We start from the raw sequence: 20,576 nt of genomic DNA, 5'->3' as shown, positions 1-20,576 counted from the left end.
TATACAGGCAGTCAAAAGAGCAATTATTTTCTCAATATAAACATTGGCTAGTTCTTTCAGCAACTCTTGCTACGATATGGCAGCATAACTATGAAAATGATAATCAAATATAACAAAAATATAAAACGCAACATGTATAGTGTTGGTCCCATGTTTCATTACATGAAATAAATTATCCCCAAATATTTCATTTCGCACAGAAAGCTTATTGCTCTCAAATTGTGCACAAATTTGTTTACATCCCTGTTAGTGAACATTTCTCCTTTGCCAAGATAATCCATCTAACAGGTGTGGCATATCAAGAACCTGATTAAATAGCATGATCATTACACAGGTGCACCTTGGGCTGGGGACAAAAGGCCACTAACTGTGCAGTTGTAATCACAACACATTGCCAAAGATGTCTCAAATTGAGGGAGTGTGCAATTGACATGCTGACTGCAGGAATGTCCACCAGAGCGGTTGCCAGAAAATGTAATGTTAATTTATTTACCATAAGCTGCCTCCAACGTCATTTTAGAGAATTTGGCAGCACATCCAACCGGCCTCACAACCGCACGTGTAACCAGCCCAGGACCGGACAGCCGATACACTGCAGAGTATTTGTCAATAATAAAGACCTTTTGTGGGGAAAAACTCATTCTGATGGGCTGGGCCTGGCTCCCAAGTGGTGAAATCTATTTAAGGTTTAAGGAATTTATTTCAATTGACTGATTTCCTTATATGATCTGTAAATCAGTAAAATCGTTTAAATTGTTGCGTTGATATTTTTGTTTAGTATATTAGACAGTAGTTGACAAACGATAGAAGAGATAATAGCGCACAGAACTAACTCCCCATTGTCAGACTCAGGTTACACAGAACGAACTCGCCCATTGTCAGACTCAGGTTACCGGTCCGGATTCACATGATCGGGCTGCCTAGAATGTTAGGCTGTCTAGAGGTGGAACCGCTAGGTAGCCTACTCATGCTGTACTTGCATGATCATTGAAAAGCGAAATAGCAGTTAGTAGGGCCTGTGTGTGGAAAACGCAGTGTTCCTATGCAAAACTCAAGTGGGGCGTTGCATTATTTTTTTCAGGAACTTTACTAATGTACTTCTCCCACAGTACTACTACAATATGGTAGTAACTATGAAGATTAGCCTAATCAGGGGTACTCAAGTACTATTTGAGAAGGTCCAGTCACACACATTTCTGAGGTGGTCTGGATGGATAATGTAATTTGTCGATGTAGTAACAAACCCCCACCTCACAACCCATGCGACCCCAATCTGTTCACACCTATCTTGAGAATGTTGCAGTTTTACAGCAAATTTCCAGGAATTATACACATTTTGCATGGGGCAAATATTATTTTTGCTGTTTTCAAGCAAATGTTCTGCAATTCTATGCATTCTTTCATGTCGTGTGTGTTTATATGATACCAGGGATTGAAGCCCGACCGATCCGGTCCACTAGTTGAGTATGGGTGGGTTTACATCACACAAAACGCTGATAGTTTAATGAGTCCTGCTTGTGCAACTAAAATATGTTACAACCGAGAAGGCTGTAAAGCCTTAAAAAAATATTTGGGGGAATGTTCGATCAAATTGCAGCAGTTTTTATTTTATTTCAGCTGTTCAGAAACATAAGGCAGAGATAGGCACCATCATCATAGTTCAGAAGAGGGTGAGTAAAGAGAAACATAAAGGAAGGGGAGTGTGAGCAGCAGTTATGTAGTGTGCTTAAAATAACATGTGCAGAACGTGATCTGGATTCTTAGCGGACAGGGCAGGCAATGTATACACAGCCAAGGCCCCCCCAAAAAGAAGGCAAGTGTGCTAGCCACATGGAGTTGGTAGCCAATTTGAATATCCAAGTGTTTGTGCATCTCACTGAATTAGCTGGCATGTCAGCTTTTTTTCGTTTACCAGTATACACCCAACCACTGTTTCCAATCAGGCCACAGAGAAAAGCTGTTTTTTAACATCCTTATGTATTTTTTAAATTTTAGGCAAATTATTTAATAGAAATCTGGACCACTGTACAGATACTTTAAAGGCCCAGTGCAGTCAAAAAAATAATTTCTTTGTTTTATACATTTCCACACTATGATGTAGGAATAATACTGTGAAAAATTATAATATCCTTTTAGTGTAAGAGCAGTTTTTTAAAAAACGCATGAAATTTCAGCCCGTTTAGGTGGGAAGGGACTCTTGGAATGCCTGGTGACAACTCCAGGTGGTAAATTAGTTAATAGACCAATAAGAGATCCAAACCTCTCTGCCAACAACAGCTAGTTTTCCCCTCCCCACCCAGACCACTCCCAGGCAGTCCTAGCTAAATTGTTGCTTGAGAAATTGCTCTTTGCTAAGAAGATGTTACTTGTTGGTCATTTTAATTGAAAACAATCACAGTAAGGTACTTAATTGTTACCCCAAAATGATTTGACATTGAGATAAAAACGGCTGCATTGGACCTTTAAGAAAAGCCCATCGGCTTTGGAAGTACAGTCAGGCACGCACCGGGTGCCACTCTCACATGACTGAGCAGCCTCCCCAGCTGTTCTTCTTGAAGGTGGTGGCCCAGCGCAACCAGCCCAGGTTGTAGTCGCTGTAGGGCGGGTAGCGCAGGACGTTGACCCTCTCCAGCAACCAGCTCCGGTTCATACAGCCCCGCCTGTGGCTGAATGTCTCAAAGCCCCAGCGGCCGTGGTAGCTACCCATCCCACTGGCACCTGGAGGGTAGAGGAAGATGACAGGGCACCATGATCAGATCCATGTCTAGTGCTTTTCTTCTGATAATGACTACTTCATTTACATTGTCAGACACACACTTACCTACTCCTCCAAAGGGCAGGCCTGGCAAGGCCATGTGTACTATACCATCATTGCCGCAGAAACCACCACTACTGGTGTTGTTCAACACTGTGGTCACCACCTGACAGTGAGAGGGGAGGAATGTGCATTTATTCCATAAGAGTGGAGCCACAGTGAAGGCAGAGGCAGCCATAGAACTACATAACTTTAAACTATAGCTCTGTGGAGGACACCACCGTGACTATAACATAAATAGATATGAGAAGAAACATCCATGTGTTGTAATGTAGGTCATGGTCTTACCGAGGTCTCGTCAGAGAAGACGTAGAGGGCCAGGGGTTTCTCTTGGCGGTTGATGTAGTCTATGCCCTCCTCCAGAGACTCTATGGTTAGGATGGGCAAGATGGGGCCAAAGATCTCCTCCTGCATTAGAGCATCAGACTCCTGTACGTCTACCAGCACTGTGGGAGCTAGAAACACCACTTGATCAGCAAGAATTTGCTTCTATATGCCTGATTAGTTACTCATATTTGAAATTAAAGCCACTTTAACAGCAAGGCTACCACCTCAACCTAGTTCAACTTGCATTCACACCCACAAGGTGGCAGCAGTATACAAACCAAACTCAACACCACTGCCTGCATCTCATCGTCCTTTCCTGTACCCCCCCAAACTCACCAATATACCTGTCCTCCTCGCGGCTCTCCCCTCCGATCACCACCTTCCCCTTGGACTTCTCCAGCATGTCCATCAGGCGTCTCCAGTGGCGTGGGGTGACTATGCGCCCCATGTCCAGGCTCGCTCCGGGGTCCGGCCCGTAGAAGGTCCGCAGGGTCTCCCGGAGAGCGGGCAGCAGGGCATCCCGGGTCTGGGCTGTGCAGAGGACGTAGTCGGGTGCCACACAGCTCTGGCCAGTGTTGAAGAACTTGGACCAGCACAGGCGCTTGGCGGCCTTCTGGATGTCAATATGGCCATAGATGAAGCAGGGGCTCTTGCCACCCAGCTCCAGGGTGACGGGGGTCAGGTGAGGCGCCGCCGCTAGCAGGATGGAGCGGGCCACCACCTGGGAACCTGGGGAGGAGATGGGGAAGGGTGAAGGGAAAGGAAGAGGAGAAGAAAAGGGTATGCAAGAGTGTGCGATAGAGGTGAAACATTACTGTTTCTGCCTGCGGTTACGAAACCCCTACCTGTCCCAGACCTGCTGTTTTCAACTCTTAATGATCGGCTATGAAAAGCCAACTGAGATTTATTCCTGATTATTATTTGACCATGCTTGTCATTTATGAACATTTTGAAAATCTTGGCTCTCTCTAATTTTCTCCTTCTCTCTTTCTCTCGGAGGACCTGGGCCCTAGGACCATACGTCGGGACTACCGGCCGTGGTGACTCCTTGCTGCCCCCAGTCCGCCTGGCCTTGCTGCTATTCCAGTTTCAACTCTTCTGCCTGCGGTTATGGAACCCCTACCTGTCCCAGACCTGCTGTTTTCAACTCTTAATGATCGGCTATGAAAAGCCAACTGAGATTTATTCCTGATTATTATTTGACCATGCTTGTCATTTATGAACATTTTGAAAATCTTGGCTCTCTCTAATTTTCTCCTTCTCTCTTTCTTTCTCTCGGAGGACCTGGGCCCTGGACCATGCGTCGGGACTGCCGCCCGTGGTGACTCCTTGCTGTCCCCAGTCCGCCTGGCCTTGCTGCTATTCCAGTTTCAGCTGTTCTGCCTGCGGTTATGGAACCGCCACCTGTCCCAGACCTGTTGTTTTTCAACTCTTAATGATCAGCTATGAAAAGCCAACTGAAAATTATTCATGATTATTATTTGACCATGCTTGTCACTTATGAACATTTTTGAACATCTTGGCATAGTTCTGTTATAATCTCCACCCGGCACAGCCAGAAGAGGACTGGCCACCCCTCATAGCCTGGTTCCTCTCTAGGTTTCTTCCTAGGTTTTGGCCTTTCTAGGGAGTTTTTCCTAGCCACCGTGCTTCTACACCTGCATTCTAGCTGTTTGGGGTTTTAGGCTGGGTTTCTGTACAGCACTTCGAGATATTATCTGATGTACGAAGGGCTATATAAAATAAAATTGATTGATTGATTGAGGTGATATGGCAAAGGTGAGATAAAAGGGGCACAAAACAAACTAAAAAGAGGGATTGAGCTAATACATATTATTGGTCTAAGGAGTCCTCTCTGTTAGGCTTTACCTGTGTAGAAGATGTGGTCAAATTTATTCTTCAGCAATGACTTGGTGTCCTCTGCTCCACCACATAGTACTGCATAGCAGTCCTACAAAAGTCAGATGGCAAAACTCCAAACATTAAAAACAAACAATAAAAACAAACAATAAGTGGGCAGGTAGAGCAAATATGGCACTGTTGGCCTGCATTCCATTGATGATCCACAACAGGTAACAGAAGCAGGGGGAAATAAAAGCACATATAGGTGTGTGTGTACTACCTGAGACAGGTATTTGGGGATGAGTTCTGCCAGGAGTTGCTCGGTGGCCTGACAGATCTCTGACGGCTTCAGAATGGCACAGTTTCCTGGTTCACGACATCATGGAATAAATATTATGTCATCGTCACAAAATCAAACCTAATCAATAATGAAATGCTACCAGAGTCAGCATTCACATTACACATGGATGTAAAATGCTTTGAGCTACTATAAAAACACTATAAATCCAATCCATTACTATTCACAAAGCCTCTAGGTATACAAAGGCATGATAGATGTGTACCTGCAGCAATTGCAGCAACCAAAGGTAAGAGAATAAGATGGAGAGGGTAGTTCCACGCCCCGATGATTAAAACTACCCCCAAGGGTTCCCTGCGTATGAAACAGTCATCCATCCTAGTGGCCTAAAACAGGATGGAGGGGAAAGTAGATGGTTGGACAATTATTACAGAAGTCAGTAAAAAAATATTCCAATTGTGTGTGTTTACATGTTGAGACATAGTAAAAGGTGGTAGAGTCAAACAGTTGACAGTGAATGTTGATGGAATAGGTACCAGATTCTTGCCAATGTTGTATTCCGGCTGCATCCAGGTCCTGAGGTGTTCCATGGCGAAGTACAGGTCATTCAGGGTTATCTGAATCTCTGACAGGACCGTCTCAAACTTGGGCTGAGAGAGGGGAGAAGGTGAAATGATTGAGGGAGAGAGGGAACAGGACAACGAGAGATCTAAGGTGAAGAAAAAGGGACAGGGAAAGAGTATGAGGTGAAAGAGAGCGATGACAGAGGAAATAATGAGAGGTGGAGAGAGGGAGGCAGAGGATATGCAGAGTGTACAGCAGTCTGCGCCTGTCTGAGTGTACAGCAGTCTGCGCCTGTCTGAGTGTACAGCAGTCTGCGCCTGTCTGAGTGTACAGCAGTCTGCGCCTGTCTGAGTGTACAGCAGTCTGCGCCTGTCTGAGTGTACAGCAGTCTGCGCCTGTCTGAGTGTACAGCAGTCTGCGCCTGTCTGAGTGTACAGCAGTCTGCGCCTGTCTGAGTGTACAGCAGTCTGCGCCTCTCTGAGTGTACAGCAGTCTGCGCCTCTCTGAGTGTACAGCAGTCTGCGCCTGTCTGAGTGTACAGCAGTCTGCGCCTGTCTGAGTGTATGCTAGTACCTTATGGAGGTCCTTGTGGAGAGCATCTTGTATCAGCTGCTCGTTTTCTTCGACCAGGGAGAGAAGGCTCTGGAGCTGGGTCATACGGAACTGCTCTGGAAAGGTCACGCCTGACCGGAAAGTAGCTCTCAACCTGTCAATCACCTCGCTCTGGCTGGCCATCTCTGTCCACCCAACAGACAGACACACAAAGTGAGTTAGCAGATACTATCACCTGGTAAAATAGGATTGAGACAGCACACAACCAAAATAACCAGTGATGAGAGAAGAGCCTGGCTATTGGACATTCACTTTGCCAATAGTAATATAGAGTTGTAAATTCCAGACATCAATGGCTGCTGGTCTTGGCCAATGTCTGGCTAAACTTCAGTGGTCTTTTAAAAACGCCCACATGAAGTAGCCTTGAGCACTGTTTTATATTTTCAGTCAAGATACGTTTGTTGCGCATTGAGAACACATGATGAATCCAGGGTGTATTCATTATATTTTAACAGAAACCTTTTACCATTTAAGAACGGAACGGGAGGGACCTAGAAAAATGTGTCCAATAGAAATTCTCGTTTTCGTTGCAAAATAGGTGTAATGAATAGGCCTACACCCAGGGCACGGTTTCATCGTTAGAACCACCTGGCTCAGGTCAAGTGTAGAACATGCAAAAAGGCAGGCTAAGAAGGTAAGATGACAAAATAAAACGGCCCGTTATATGGGCTATAAAAAGGTGAAAATCAGGCCTTGCAAGTTATTCACGGTTGGTTGCTCACAGCTGTGTGTTACGGGTAATTTGAATGAACGCGGCAAAACCTTCAATAATTATGTGAAAGCGTGGCCGGGATGTCAATAGTGACAGGCATGGATACAACTAACGATTTAAACTAGAGTATCAAATTGTTACAAATTAAAAGTTAACACTTGCAAGTTATTCAGTTTACGTAAATAGATGCTACTGATGATTAAAAATAAACTGAAACCTAACAAAAACTTAGTCGGAATTTGAGGAAATGAAAACGTTAAAACGCACCTGATTCTGCCCAAAGGTAGCCTAAATGGTCGTATGTTGCCCTGTCGAGCCACTCTTACACCGGTCTCTGAACTGATAAGTCACATTCCAACTTGCCGGTGGCTTTGACTTGTTATGGGAACCCGAAGAAAGTGGCGCATTTCCGGGTGCTAGTGGTTTTCCTACCAACGCGGCTAGTTTATCTGGAACGCAGAATAGACTTTTGGTAGAACTTGAAAAACAAGCCTGTAAACCTGTCTGAGGGCTGAAGAGAAACATGGGTATCCATAGACTAAAGGCCCTTCAAATTAAACCCTGGACCTAAAGCCAGTTCTGCTGCTTTGTTTCTCATTCTATCCCCTCTAATCAGGGAATGATTAAGATCTGGGACACCAGGTGGGATAAATTGATTATCAGGTAGAACAAAAAACAGCAGTAGGATAATCCAGACCTCATTGGGTAATATTTGAATATCCCTGGTATCAAATCCCTGGAATCAAATTCAGGTTCAAGTGGGCAGACTGTCTTTAGTTGCCATCGACTAGCCTACTGAATATAATGCATTACGTATATTTATGTATAGACCATTATCTTGCAGGCAGCATTATTTAATTGTATGAATAGGAGATGTATACTCAAGAAAATATATAAATCTAACATGTAACAATTTCAAAGATTTTACTGAGGTACAGTTCATAGAAGGAAATAATTTAATCGAAATGAATTCATTAGACCCTAATCCAGGGGTGTCAAACTCATTCCACGGAGGGCCTTGTGTCTGCAGGTTTTTGGTTTTTCCTTTCAATAAAGCCCTAGACAACCAGGTGTGGGGAGTTCCTAACTAATTAGTGATGTTAATTCATCAATCAAGTACAAGGGAGGAACGAAAACCCGCAGACACTCGGCCCTCCGTGGAATGAGTTTGACACCTGTGCCCTAATCTATGGATTTCACGCGACTGGGCAGGGGTGCAGTCTGGGAGGGCATAAGCCCACCCACTTGGGAGCCAGGCCGACCCACTGGGGAGCCAGGCCCAGCCAATCAGAATGAGTTTTTCCCCACAAAAGGGCTTTATTACAGACAGTTATACTCCTCAGCACCCCTTCTACCCCTCCTCAGATGATCCCGCAGGCGAAGAAGCCGGATGTGGAGCTCATGGGCTGGCGTGGTTACACAAAGTCTGCTGTTGTCAGGCCGGTTGGATGTTCTGATAAATTCTCAAAAATGACGTTGGAGGCGTCGTATGGTAGAGAAATTAACATCCAATTCTCTGGCAACAGTTATGTTGGACATTCCTGCACTGCATGCCAATTGCACACTCCCTCAACTTGAGATCTGTGACATTGTGTTGTGTGACAAAACTGTACATTTTAGAGTGGTCTTTTATTGTCCCCAGCACAAGGTCCACCTGTGTAATGATGATGCTGTTCAATCAGCTTCTTGATATGCCACACCTGTCAGGTTGATGGATTATCTTGGCAAAGGAGAAATGCTCACTAACAGGGATGGAAACAAACATTTTTGAGAAATAAGCTTGTTGTGTGTATCAAACATTTTTGGAATCTTTTATTTCAGCTCATGAAACACGGGACCAACATTTGACATGTTGAGTTTATATTTTTGTTCAGTAGTAGATATCTTGAAGTTAACACACACACCGGTCCTACTCTCCTTTTCTCAGTTGTGTCTGTTTCTCTCACACACCTCACCCCTCTCTCTTCCCCTCTGTGACACTCACAGCTGTGTGGCACCACGCTTGGTGAACTCCAGTCTGTCACCTGGGTGTTTCAGGGTCCCAGTTTAGCATCTCTGATGATTCAGATAGACAGTTAAAGCAGTTAAATTGCCCAGGGACTGCAGGGACTGTTCCTATACACTTTCATGATCTAATTCTCACTACCTTGTTTCAGCTGAGGAGAAACTGTGTTTTACATAAGCCAATGTTTCAACCACATGAACACACAATTTTAATTTGGTTTGCCTAAATGGTGAGAATGATCAAATAATCAGACAATTGAATTACTATTTAATTTATATTATAGACCTTGTTCATAGCAGTAGTACTTAAATGATTTAATATTGTCAGTCATTCACTGCCACTCATCACACATGATCATGGTTTGTGTTGGCAATATCGATAACAAACCTTTCAAGAATTGCATAAAACAATGAGTTTTTAACTAAAATAACAAATTGCTCTTTGTGGTTTCTTATAGCTGTTCTGGGCACCTCCCCCTAAATACTTTAGTATGTCTTGCTTACTAAACTTGTTTATAGGGGAGAGAGTTTAAGAATGTGTTTTATCAGGCGTATCTATCAAAATGAACATTGGGCACAGTAGTTCAAAGCTACCCAAGCATGACTTCTGCCCCAGGATGCACCTGCACTCTGGTAAAGGCATTTCCCTGATATATTATCTTCATTATCAATATATCATTGTGAAAGTGCAGTAACACGTTTAAAAACAACACACAACAGTGATGTATTGCAGATGTGGGAGAAAATGTCAAATTATGATTTAAAAAAGTCATTGAGTGACGTTTAGCCATGTATTGGTTTGGTGACAGTTGCTGACCATTGGACATTGAAACAACGGGAACACATTCCAGGGTACAGTACTTCAGGATGTGAATTGTTCTTTTTTTTTATTAACTTGTTTTGTGTGTTGTTTTAAAAAATGCATTTTTAAGGTATTTTCTGACTTTATTGAACAGATAGAGAGGATGACAGTGACAGTTATGAAAGATAGCGGTTGTGTCAAAGGGCTGTAGGCCAGATTCAAAACGATGCCTAAAACGTACAAGACAACATACCACCATTTCTTATTGTTGTGAGAAATATCAAAATGTAATATGATTTAATATCAATTATTTAATGACTCTTCTTAATACATGAAGAAACGTTTGAATGAGAGACGTGAAAAAACACAGTCATGGCTGGAGCAGCAACTCACTTTACTGTATAAATATTACACAAAATGTTTGCTGATTGACAGTGATCGTTGATGTCTGGCTTTGTCTTAGAATTGATTGCCTTGAAAACCCTTTTATATGCATGTGACAGGCTATCACCCAACCATGATTGTCATGTAATTTCTGTCTCCCAAGTCCTTCTGTGATGTTTCCTACCATGTGTGAATTGTCTTCCATCCTGAGAAGATGAGAGGCAAACTACACCTCCTCCTGGTCTTGCTGGGCCTCTGTAGTATGTACTCAATAATCTAGCAATTCATTGGAACAAGGTATTTTACATATAGAGATAATTATAACATCCATTGAGTTAATATATTTGTGATCTATTGCCTTAATTCTCTTTTCTCTATTAGGGGTGTATGGTCAGAGTCTGGAGGACATTCCCTCCAGTCCAGTCCTGAAAAAGCCTGCAGAACCTCTCAGCCTCTCCAGTAAGGGATCTGCCTTTACCTTTAGTAGCTACAACATGGCCTGGATACGTCAACCTGCAGGAAGATCACTTGAATGGATAGGCATTAATGCTAGTGGAACTACATATGCAAAAAGAGTTGAAGGACGGATAGAAGTCACCAGAGATAATTCTAACAGCATGGTGTATCTGAAGCTGTCTGGTCTGAGAACAGATGACTCTGCTGTGTATTACTGTGCACAAGAGACACAGTGGTGTGAGTGAAGGATCTGTACAAAAACCCCTCAGAGAATCTAACTGGCAGCAGAGTCAACAGAGGGCAGTAGAGCATCAGTACAGCACAGTCAACAGAGGGCAGAAGAGCATCAGTACAGTACAGTCAACAGAGGGCAGAAGAGCATCAGTACAGCACAGTCAACAGAGGGCAGTAGAGCATCAGTTCAGCACAGTCAACAAAGGGGAGTAGAGCATCAGTACAGTACAGTACAGTCAACAGAGGGCAGAAGAGCATCAGTACAGTACAGTCAACAGAGGGCAGTAGAGCATCAGTACAGCACATAACACGGCCTCTTGTACCTTACTGCTTAATTACATCATCTATACACATGTATGCAGAAACAAAACCAAGTACAGGCTATGTGAGGTGTTAAATCTCATTAAGCTGTGTTCATTCATGACAGAAAGTATAAATGTAAAAGGACCTCTTTTTGTTTATTATTGATTTTTATGAACTGCCTCATTGGAAACATGTCCTTTGAAAACTACTATACTGTTTTTGTCACCCATGACCTTAATGGAAACACTTTCCAATACATTCTTTCCTTGACAAATGGAATTCTCTACAGTATATACCATTTAAATTAACCCACCATTAATCAGTACAGTACAGTCAACAGAGGGCAGAAGAGCATCAGTACAGCACAGTCAACAGAGGGCAGTAGAGCATCAGTACAGCACTGTCAACAGAGGGCAGTAGAGCATCAGTACAGCACAGTCAACAGAGGGCAGAAGAGCATCAGTACAGTACAGTCAACAGAGGGCAGTAGAGCATCAGTTCAGCACAGTCAACAGAGGGCAGTAGAGTATCAGTTTAGCAGACTACAAACTGCACACATTCCCCTGAGAACCAAAGTAACCAGTAAACCATCAACTGAACTACTATTATCATGAACATCGTCCTATAGGCAAGAGTAGAAAGTTAGAAGTTAGAAAAATGTATGAAAGTTTCACTCCACAATATATACTGATACATTGTTTGACAATACAAAATGCAGATTTAAGAATGACAATGTGGACCACTCCACACAATGTGGAGTTTTGAGACATTGTAGGTAATCATATACAAACATAGTACAATATGTAATTTGGTGTCAGCTATAATACATTATAAAACGGGTTGTTTGGATCCTGAATGCTGATTGGACGAGCAACGTTTCAAGACGTGCTGTATTGGTCGTCACATACCAATGCCTGCTGACAGTTACACCTAAAAATGATCACTGCACCTCCATAATAATATCATGTTCATGTTGCTGTCTAAATCATCTCTTGTATTTATCTCAACTCGCACAATATTTCCCCTTGCTTCCAACCCAGCATTTAGTTTGTTATAGCGGGGGTTAATATAAGCCTAGCTGTCTGCCTATCAGACCTCTGAAGATTTCTTTCACTTTTGAAATGCAGATTCCCCTGTAGAGATAAATTTCACGTTCTGCTGCTCAGACGTTGCATGCATCAACCAATGGTTGTGTGCTGCGTCATCGACTGTGTCATCGAGTGACAGATTTCCATAGAGATCCTATTAAATGACTAGTTCCTAATTCTATATAGATTTCTATAACATACAATGTGGTTAGCTGATAGGTAAAATACCTATCCAGGTTTTGTAATATTCAACAGACGTCAGCAACGCCTGGGCTATCGCTTCGGGCTGAACAACGCCAAATACCTGTCACTATATTCAGCACATAACACGGCCTCTTGTACCTTACTGCTTAATTACATCATCTATACACATGTATGCAGAAACAAAACCAAGTACAGGCTATGTGAGGTGTTAAATCTCATTAAGCTGTGTTCATTCATGACAGAAAGTATAAATGTAAAAGGACCTCTTTTTGTTTATTATTGATTTTTATGAACTGCCTCATTGGAAACATGTCCTTTGAAAACTACTATACTGTTTTTGTCACCCATGACCTTAATGGAAACACTTTCCAATACATTCTTTCCTTGACAAATGGAATTCTCTACAGTATATACCATTTAAATTAACCCACCATTAAATGAAATCATGAAGGTTATCAATATTTAGAAAATCATCATGTTCCCCACAGTTCCTCCAGTCCTTGCCTGTAAGGGATCTGGGTAAACCTTTAGTATCTACAACACACGTTGGATAAGACAACCTGCAGGGAAAGCATTGGACTGGAATTGTTACTCTGGATTAGGCCTAGGGATTAGGCCTAGGTAACCATTAACTTTTAGCATGGTTACCTAGGCCTGGAAATGCCTAAAGATAATTCCAACAGCATTATGACTCTGAAGCTGTCTGGTCTGAGAACAGATGACTCTGCTGTGTATTACTGTGCAAGAGAGACAGTGGTGTGAGTGAGTGGAGGATCTGTACGAAAACGTCTCAGACAATCTAACTGGCAGCAGAGGGCAGTAGAGCTTCAGTACAACAGAGTAACATCTACTGAAGCATAATATTCCCCTAAGAGCCAAAACAACAGTACTACATGTACATCAACACAAGGTACATATTTCCCTGAGGAGAGAGATAGAAAATAAAGAGGAATCATATAAAGGCCTACATACTGTAGCTGTGTTCATTCCTGTTAAACAAGGTGACTGTCCTTGATAGATTGTTCCCTAATCTGACATTTACAGTAAATGAACCACAATTGTGAAGGATTTCTATAAATACTCAGAAAACCATCCTCCAAGATTCCCTGCAGTTTTACCAAACACCTTGACCAGATCAGGAAAAACTCTAAGCCCTGATTATGGCATGGGGACAGAGTTTGTCCGTGTCACTTGACATGTCATGTTATCAACAAAAACTCCTGGCCCTACCAATGAGTCATAGCTTGACCCCTGACCCCAGAGTTATCAGTCCCTCCCCCATGACATCATGATGTAAATCCAGATCCCTCAGAGTTCATATATACTTATGTTCTGCTGCTGTCTTGTTGTCTTGTGTGGAGCAGCTGAGTTCTTATCTCCACCCTCAGTATGACGGGAAAACTCTACCTTCTGCTGCTATCTCTCTGTCTGCCCTGTGAGTTCTGCTTGGTTTTACTCCTTATCAACTGTTCTTATTCTGAGCAAAGACTGAAGACAATTTTCCATTGTTTTCACTCAATATTCCACCCTCTCTCCTTTCTCCTCTCCCCCTGTTTCCTCTCTCTCCTTCTCTCCTTCAGGTTTAAATGGTCAAACTATGGAATCCATTCCCTCCAGTCCACTCCAGAAAAAGCCAGGAGAAACTCTCAACCTCTCTTGCAGAGGAACTGGGTATACCTTTACAAGCTATAGTATGAACTGGATTCGCCAACCTACAGGGAAACCATTGGAATGGATGGGCTGGATCTACACCAATACTGGAGCAGTGGGCTATGCCAAATCCCTGGAGGGACGGATTGAACTGACCAAAGACAGCTCAGTGAGCATGACACATCTGAAACTGTCTGGTCTGAAGGTAGAGGACTCTGCTGTGTATTACTGTGCACGCTGGGCACAGTGATGCAGATGTGTGGTGGATCTGTACAAAAACCGCTCAGACATGGATAGAGACATGTACACGCTGTTGTACTCCCCTGACACACTTCACTAACCCTCCTCTGCAAACAGCTGGGGTAAACAACCATATGCTTTAATATGAGATGTCCTTATATCAGAAACACTGTCTATGCTTCATGAATAGGGCCTTGAGTTTTTCTTGATATTCTTTTGAGGAGGGTTAGAAAAATACGACAATAAACATGCACAGGTCATCATGTGTAGGAGTCATCTTTCACAATGACCAGGATTTTGCTAACACACCTGATCTAACACACCTAAATTAAATATGCTGATGATAAGGACAGAGACGCCTTTTCCTATACGCAGACTGTGACCGCTAGGGGGCGCCCAACCAATTTAAAATATTTTTGGTAGGGCATCAGCAGTTTTCCACTTGTTATGTCAGTAACTCAATAAACCCATGTCAGTTACCATTATTTTGATTGCTAGGTAAGGTAATCTAACAGAACCAAATGACTGATTGTGTGCACAGGGCATGAGCACAGGGTCCCTGATCCCCAAGGTGACCCCATTGATTTTGTTAGTCACTATCATACTGATATCATATAAACATGTCATAAGTCATGGCAAGGGGGGGTGACCACCATATTTGGCTTAGGGTCCCAAGAAGGCTAGAGGCGACACTGCATAAGGGCCTTGACTGTTAATGTCAGATGTGTTTGTGTAAAAGCCTGCACACCCAACATATTACATTACATATTGAACTTGTTCACAACGCTTAAACAACAACCTCTGAATTGTAATAATGCATTTTATTTAATAACAAAGCAACATTTGACAATGTACACAAAGTGGGTTGTTCTTGCTTTTTTTTAAGGCCAAAGGGAATCGAGGAGATGCGGCGAGGAGAAGGAACATGGACGGAAATGTGCTTGTATGAAATGAGACTCTCTCCGCTGGCACAAAATCTGTTCCAAATCTCTGTGGTGAATGACACATTGAGCTAACTAACTATCTGACCTAGAACATCTGACCATGAAATCTATAGTAGTGCTGCTGTGGGTAGGTGGTGGTTTGATCTGCTATCTTTTGACAAACTAGATAGGTACTTTATTAATACTCTCTCAGTCTGGTCCCTGTGGGAGAAAATGTCTAAATCCTCCATGATCACTGTAGCATAGGTGGTATCTGATGTTGATCACTTAAGGTAGTTTCCTACTTACTGCAAGCATTGTAGAGGTAGTCATGTATGTGTGCATGGAAAGCTGTACAGCATATTTTCTAATATGCAAATAATCCCCTCTGCTATAAATCAATGACCAGCTCTGAGGGGCAGCCACACACACACAAAGACACAACTTTCATCACTGCAACCATCCTGTTTGCCAGTACCCAGACAGACACTGTCTGTCATTTGATTAGATTTGGATCTCTTTTAGTCCCCAAACTTTTCGCTTTTTGCCATTCTCGGTGCAGGTGGTACATAAAGCCCGGAAATCCTTAGATCAGAGAAAGCCTGCAGGTCCTGATCTTTTGGATCCCTGCTTTTTAAATCTGGCAGCTGATTTCATAGCTGAACCACTTACATATCTGTTCAATCTAACCCTGGAATGTAATGACATTCCAAAGATCTGGAAATCAGCATTTGTCCTACCACTTTTTAAAAAGAGATCCAACTCTTTTAAATAATTATAGGCCAATCTCAAAGCAAATACTTGAAACCCTTGTAAGTGAACAGCTAAAATAGTTTTTATTTACTAACTCTATTTTATCAATGTACCAATCGGGCTTCAGGAAGAAGCATAGCACAATTACAGCAGCCATGAAGGTTTTAAATGATATCACTGAAGCCCTTGACAAAAAACAGCACTGTGTCTCACTTTTTATTGATCTCTCTAAGGCTTTTGATACAGTTGATCATGCTATACTAAGGCAGAGATTGTCGAGTGTAGGTCTTTCGGAGCACACAGTTGCATGGTTTGCTAACCATCTGTCTGATAGAACTCAGTGCACTCAATTTGATGGGCTTATGTCTGTTAAATTGTCTGTCTTTAATGGTGTGCCCCAAGGCTCTGTACTTGGTCCTCTCTTATTCACTATTTATATAAATGATTTAGACAAAAATGTCCAAAATGCACAACTTCATTTTTATGCTGATGATACTGTTATTTACTGTTGTGCCTCGTCTCTTACGAAAGCTTTCCAGAACTTGCAAACTGCTTTTTATACTGTTCAACATACCTTGTGTCAATTGAAGCTTATCCTCAATACTGACAAAACTAAACTAATGGTGTTTTCTAATGCAAGAAATAGACCTCTGAACCTTTCACCTATTACTACCTGTCAGGGCAAGGAGATTGAGGTTGTAACCTCATATAAATATCTTGGAATTTTAATTGATGACGGCCTCTCTTTTAAATTGCATAATCAACAACTTACAAAAAAATTTAAGCTGAAATTGGGATTTTATTTTAGGAATAAGGCCTGTTTTTCTTTTGAAGCCAGAAGGAGTCTAGTATCAGCTACATGTATGCCTTTACTAGACTATGGGGATATTTTATATATTTGGTAGAAGGGCTTTTATGTACTCTGCGCCATCGTCTTGGAACACCTTACAAAATACTTTTAAACTGGAAGAACTTGTACCGATTGGTGTTTTTAAATCACTGATGAAGGATTTTGAGGCTGATTCCCTGACCTGTCAATGTTTTTAATTTGCTGTTTTTGATTTTGTTATACTCTTGTGAATTCAATGATTTTTACTAGATTACTTGTAGTTTTTCATGTTGTCTGTCTGTAATTTTTGTAATGACTTGGTGCTGCCTATCTTGGCCAGGACGCTCTTGAAAAATAGATTTTAAATCTCAATGAGCCCTTCCTGGTTAACTAAAGGTTAAATCAAATTTGGACTAATCTTTTAAGAGTCCTTAAACATTAACATACAATTTATAATACGAACACATTTTCACATGTAACATACTATTACAAACATTCATAATATACTAACATAATGACCCAATATATACTCAATCTAAAAAATATTGATTCTTCATCTACTATAGTCCCACAACATTTCTATGTATTATATTTAAATCATTTAAAAATAATGTTTAAATGTATATATTGAAATGTTTCTGGTTTGCTCAGTTAATTTACTCAATTTCTTTATTGCTCTAAATCTAAATGTTCTTTTGCCTATTTCTGTTTTCTGTCTGGATAACGCATAGATGGTGGACAATCTATTCCTAGTATTTACGGAATGTCTGTCTCTTACCAACTGAATACCGTTGTGAATAGAACTTTGCCGTTTTAAATGATGTATATTATGAAATAAAATAAGCATGTTTTTTTCAATTATCTTGTCGATTGATGACCAACCAAGAACATTGCGCATGACTGCAACAGAAGAACCATATCTCCACCTTAAAACAATCTTTGCTGCTTTGTTCTGTGCATTCTGCAGCCTCCTAACTTCACTTGATGATTCATTCCCCCAGACCACAGAACATTATTTCACCTGACTCTCAATTAATGGTTGTGTTATTTGCTTAAGAATTTTTCCTGGTAAATATTTAGCTATCCTTCTGACTATGCATGCTGTTTTTTTTATTTTTTATTTTTTACATAGATTAGTTATTTGAGACGACCATGATAAGCAGCTGTCTAGCTGCGCTCCCAATAGTTTGGTTTCTGTCACTTCTTCAATTTGTACTTCTCCCATACTTAATTGTATCCCATGTTGTTTTGGCCTTTTCCTAGTGGAACAGACCAACATAACTTTGGTTTTCTTGGTGTTTAAACAAGTTTGTTCTGGCAAACCCACTCCCTGATATTCTCCAAATCTCCTTGTAAAGCTTGCTGTACCTGTTGAACCGATTGTCTGCTGCATAAATTGTAGTATCATCTGCAAATGTAGTAGCTTGAGTTTCAGCTAAGGCATAGGGAAGGTCGTTGGTATATATTAAATAAAGAAGTGGCCCAAGGCAGCTGCCCTGTGGTATTCCACAGTTTAACACATGAGGGGAACAAAATGAACCATTGATATAGGTGGACTGTTTCCTGTCAGTTAGATATGACTGTACTCAATTCAATGCTACCTTCTTATTAAAACCATAATGCATTAATTTTGTCAAATTTATTTTAACGATCCACTAAATCAAATGCTGCACTGAAATCTAAAAATAGTACACCCACAAACTTAGCATTATCCATAGCATTGAGCCATTGGTCAGTCATGTCAACCAGTGGTAGTGGAATGGTTTTTGCGATAAATATGCTGATTGGCTGTAATTAGATCATTCTTTTCCATGTACTCCCATATTTGTCTACTCACAATACCCTCCAATATCTTACTGAGTGTAGGGAGTAGATTAATTGGTCAACTATTGGCAGGAGTAATGGGTTCTTTGCAGTCTTTCGGAATAGGACACAGTTTCGCATGCTTCCATACATTTGCAAACATCCCCTTTTCCAGTTACCAATTAAATATGTATCTCATTGGAACTGCAATCTGGGGAGCAGCACAGAGAAGCAAAAAATTGTCCATAAGACCATAACCTGTAGATTTACCATCAGGTAATGACTTCAATAGGTTTAACACCTCCTCCACTGACACCGCCATTCAACAGAGAAACATGTTTCTTACATCTCTCCTCCTCCTGTCTTTCCTACCAGGTAAGTGAGGTAATTTTAATATCTTCAAATACAAGGTACAAAACAAGATTGTAGAGTAAATCTAGTAAATAAGGTTGTTTTTGCCCATGAGTTTGTAGAGTTTAAATAAAAAAACATAAAAATATGGAAAAGGTAATGTATTCTCTTTTGTCAGGTTAAGCTCTCTCTCTCTCTCTCTCTCTCTCTCTCTCTCTCTCTCTCTCTCTCTCTCTCTCTCTCTCTCTCTCTCTCTCTCTCTCTCTCTCTCTCTCTCTCTCTCTCTCTCTCTCTCTCTCGACGATTCTGTGCTTCCACCTTTGTGGCAACAGTTTGGGAAAGGCCCTTTTATTTTTCAGCATGACAATGCCCCCGTGCACAAAGCGAGGTCCATACAGAGCAAGTCCCTGCAGCAATGTTCCAACATCTAGTGGAAAGCCTTCCCAGAAGAGTGGTGGCTCGACGAGCATGTGTCCACATACTTTTGGTCATATATGTTACATTTCATGCATTTATTAGCATTTACATTTAAAGTGATCTAAATTGGTTCACTTGTTTTGTATTTAAGTAAATTCTTAGTATATTAGATAAAGAGCAAAACAAATATACTTTGAATACACCTGAAGTACATTTTATGAATATTTCTCATGAATCAGAAGTATACTAAAATGTTATTTGAATTAGAATTCCTGTATTTTCTTTACAAATAAAGTGTATTTACAATGTGTTTCATGCAAACTTTTACAAATAGACTTCTACTCACTGACAACATTAGCTACTGTAATTAGCCATGAAAAGGTTATCTTGATTGACCAAGGCATTTTTTCAGCCAATGTTAAAAGGCTGCCAAACTCATTATTGGCACTGAAACTATGCTTACAGTGTACTTGATCACTAACAACGGGTGTTTAATAAAAAAAACAAAAAAACAATGCTTCAACATAAAACTAACTCCAAGTGTATTTGAATGAATATACTAAATTACAATGACTGTGTTAAAGTGTAGGGATAGTGTCTGAAAAAACGATGAATTTAAAGTACACTTTCAATAAGTATGTTAAAGTGTAATGATTGTATATTTATAGAATAATTAAGAGATACAGTACCAGTCAAAAGCCTTCTCATTCAAGGGTTTTTCTTTATTCATACTATTTTCTACATTGTAGAACTATGACACAACTATGACACAACTATGACATAACACATATGGAATCATGTAGTAACAAAAAAAGTGTTAGACAAATCAAAATATATTTTAGATTCTTCAAAGTAGCCACCCTATGCCTTGATGACAGCTTTGCACATTCTTGGCATTCTCTCAACCAGCTTCATGAGGTAGTCACCTGGAATGCATTTCAATTAACAGGCGTTTCTTTCCTTCT

The 20,576-nt window shown here is 41.2% G+C and overlaps 1 protein-coding gene across 1 annotated transcript; it reads right to left on the bottom strand.

Moving 5' to 3' along the window:
* Positions 1-1,586: 1,586 nt before the first annotated feature.
* On the bottom strand, positions 1,587-7,763 carry LOC129833596 (aldehyde dehydrogenase family 3 member B1-like). The gene is made up of 10 exons (XM_055898295.1): positions 7,438-7,763; positions 6,420-6,583; positions 5,819-5,932; positions 5,548-5,668; positions 5,265-5,350; positions 5,012-5,093; positions 3,479-3,871; positions 3,104-3,270; positions 2,822-2,921; positions 1,587-2,718 (listed from the first exon to the last, which is right to left on the bottom strand). Exons 2-10 carry the CDS (start codon positions 6,579-6,581, stop codon positions 2,519-2,521), a joined length of 1,425 nt encoding a protein of 474 aa, XP_055754270.1. The 5' UTR covers positions 6,582-6,583; positions 7,438-7,763; the 3' UTR covers positions 1,587-2,518.
* Between the last annotated feature and the right edge of the window lie 12,813 nt (positions 7,764-20,576).

The sequence above is a fragment of the Salvelinus fontinalis genome, chromosome 34 (genome assembly GCF_029448725.1).
Source record: "Salvelinus fontinalis isolate EN_2023a chromosome 34, ASM2944872v1, whole genome shotgun sequence".
NCBI classification, from domain to species: domain Eukaryota; kingdom Metazoa; phylum Chordata; class Actinopteri; order Salmoniformes; family Salmonidae; genus Salvelinus; species Salvelinus fontinalis.
Note: the sequence above shows the minus strand (reverse complement) of the source record. Positions and strands in the feature narration are given on the sequence as shown.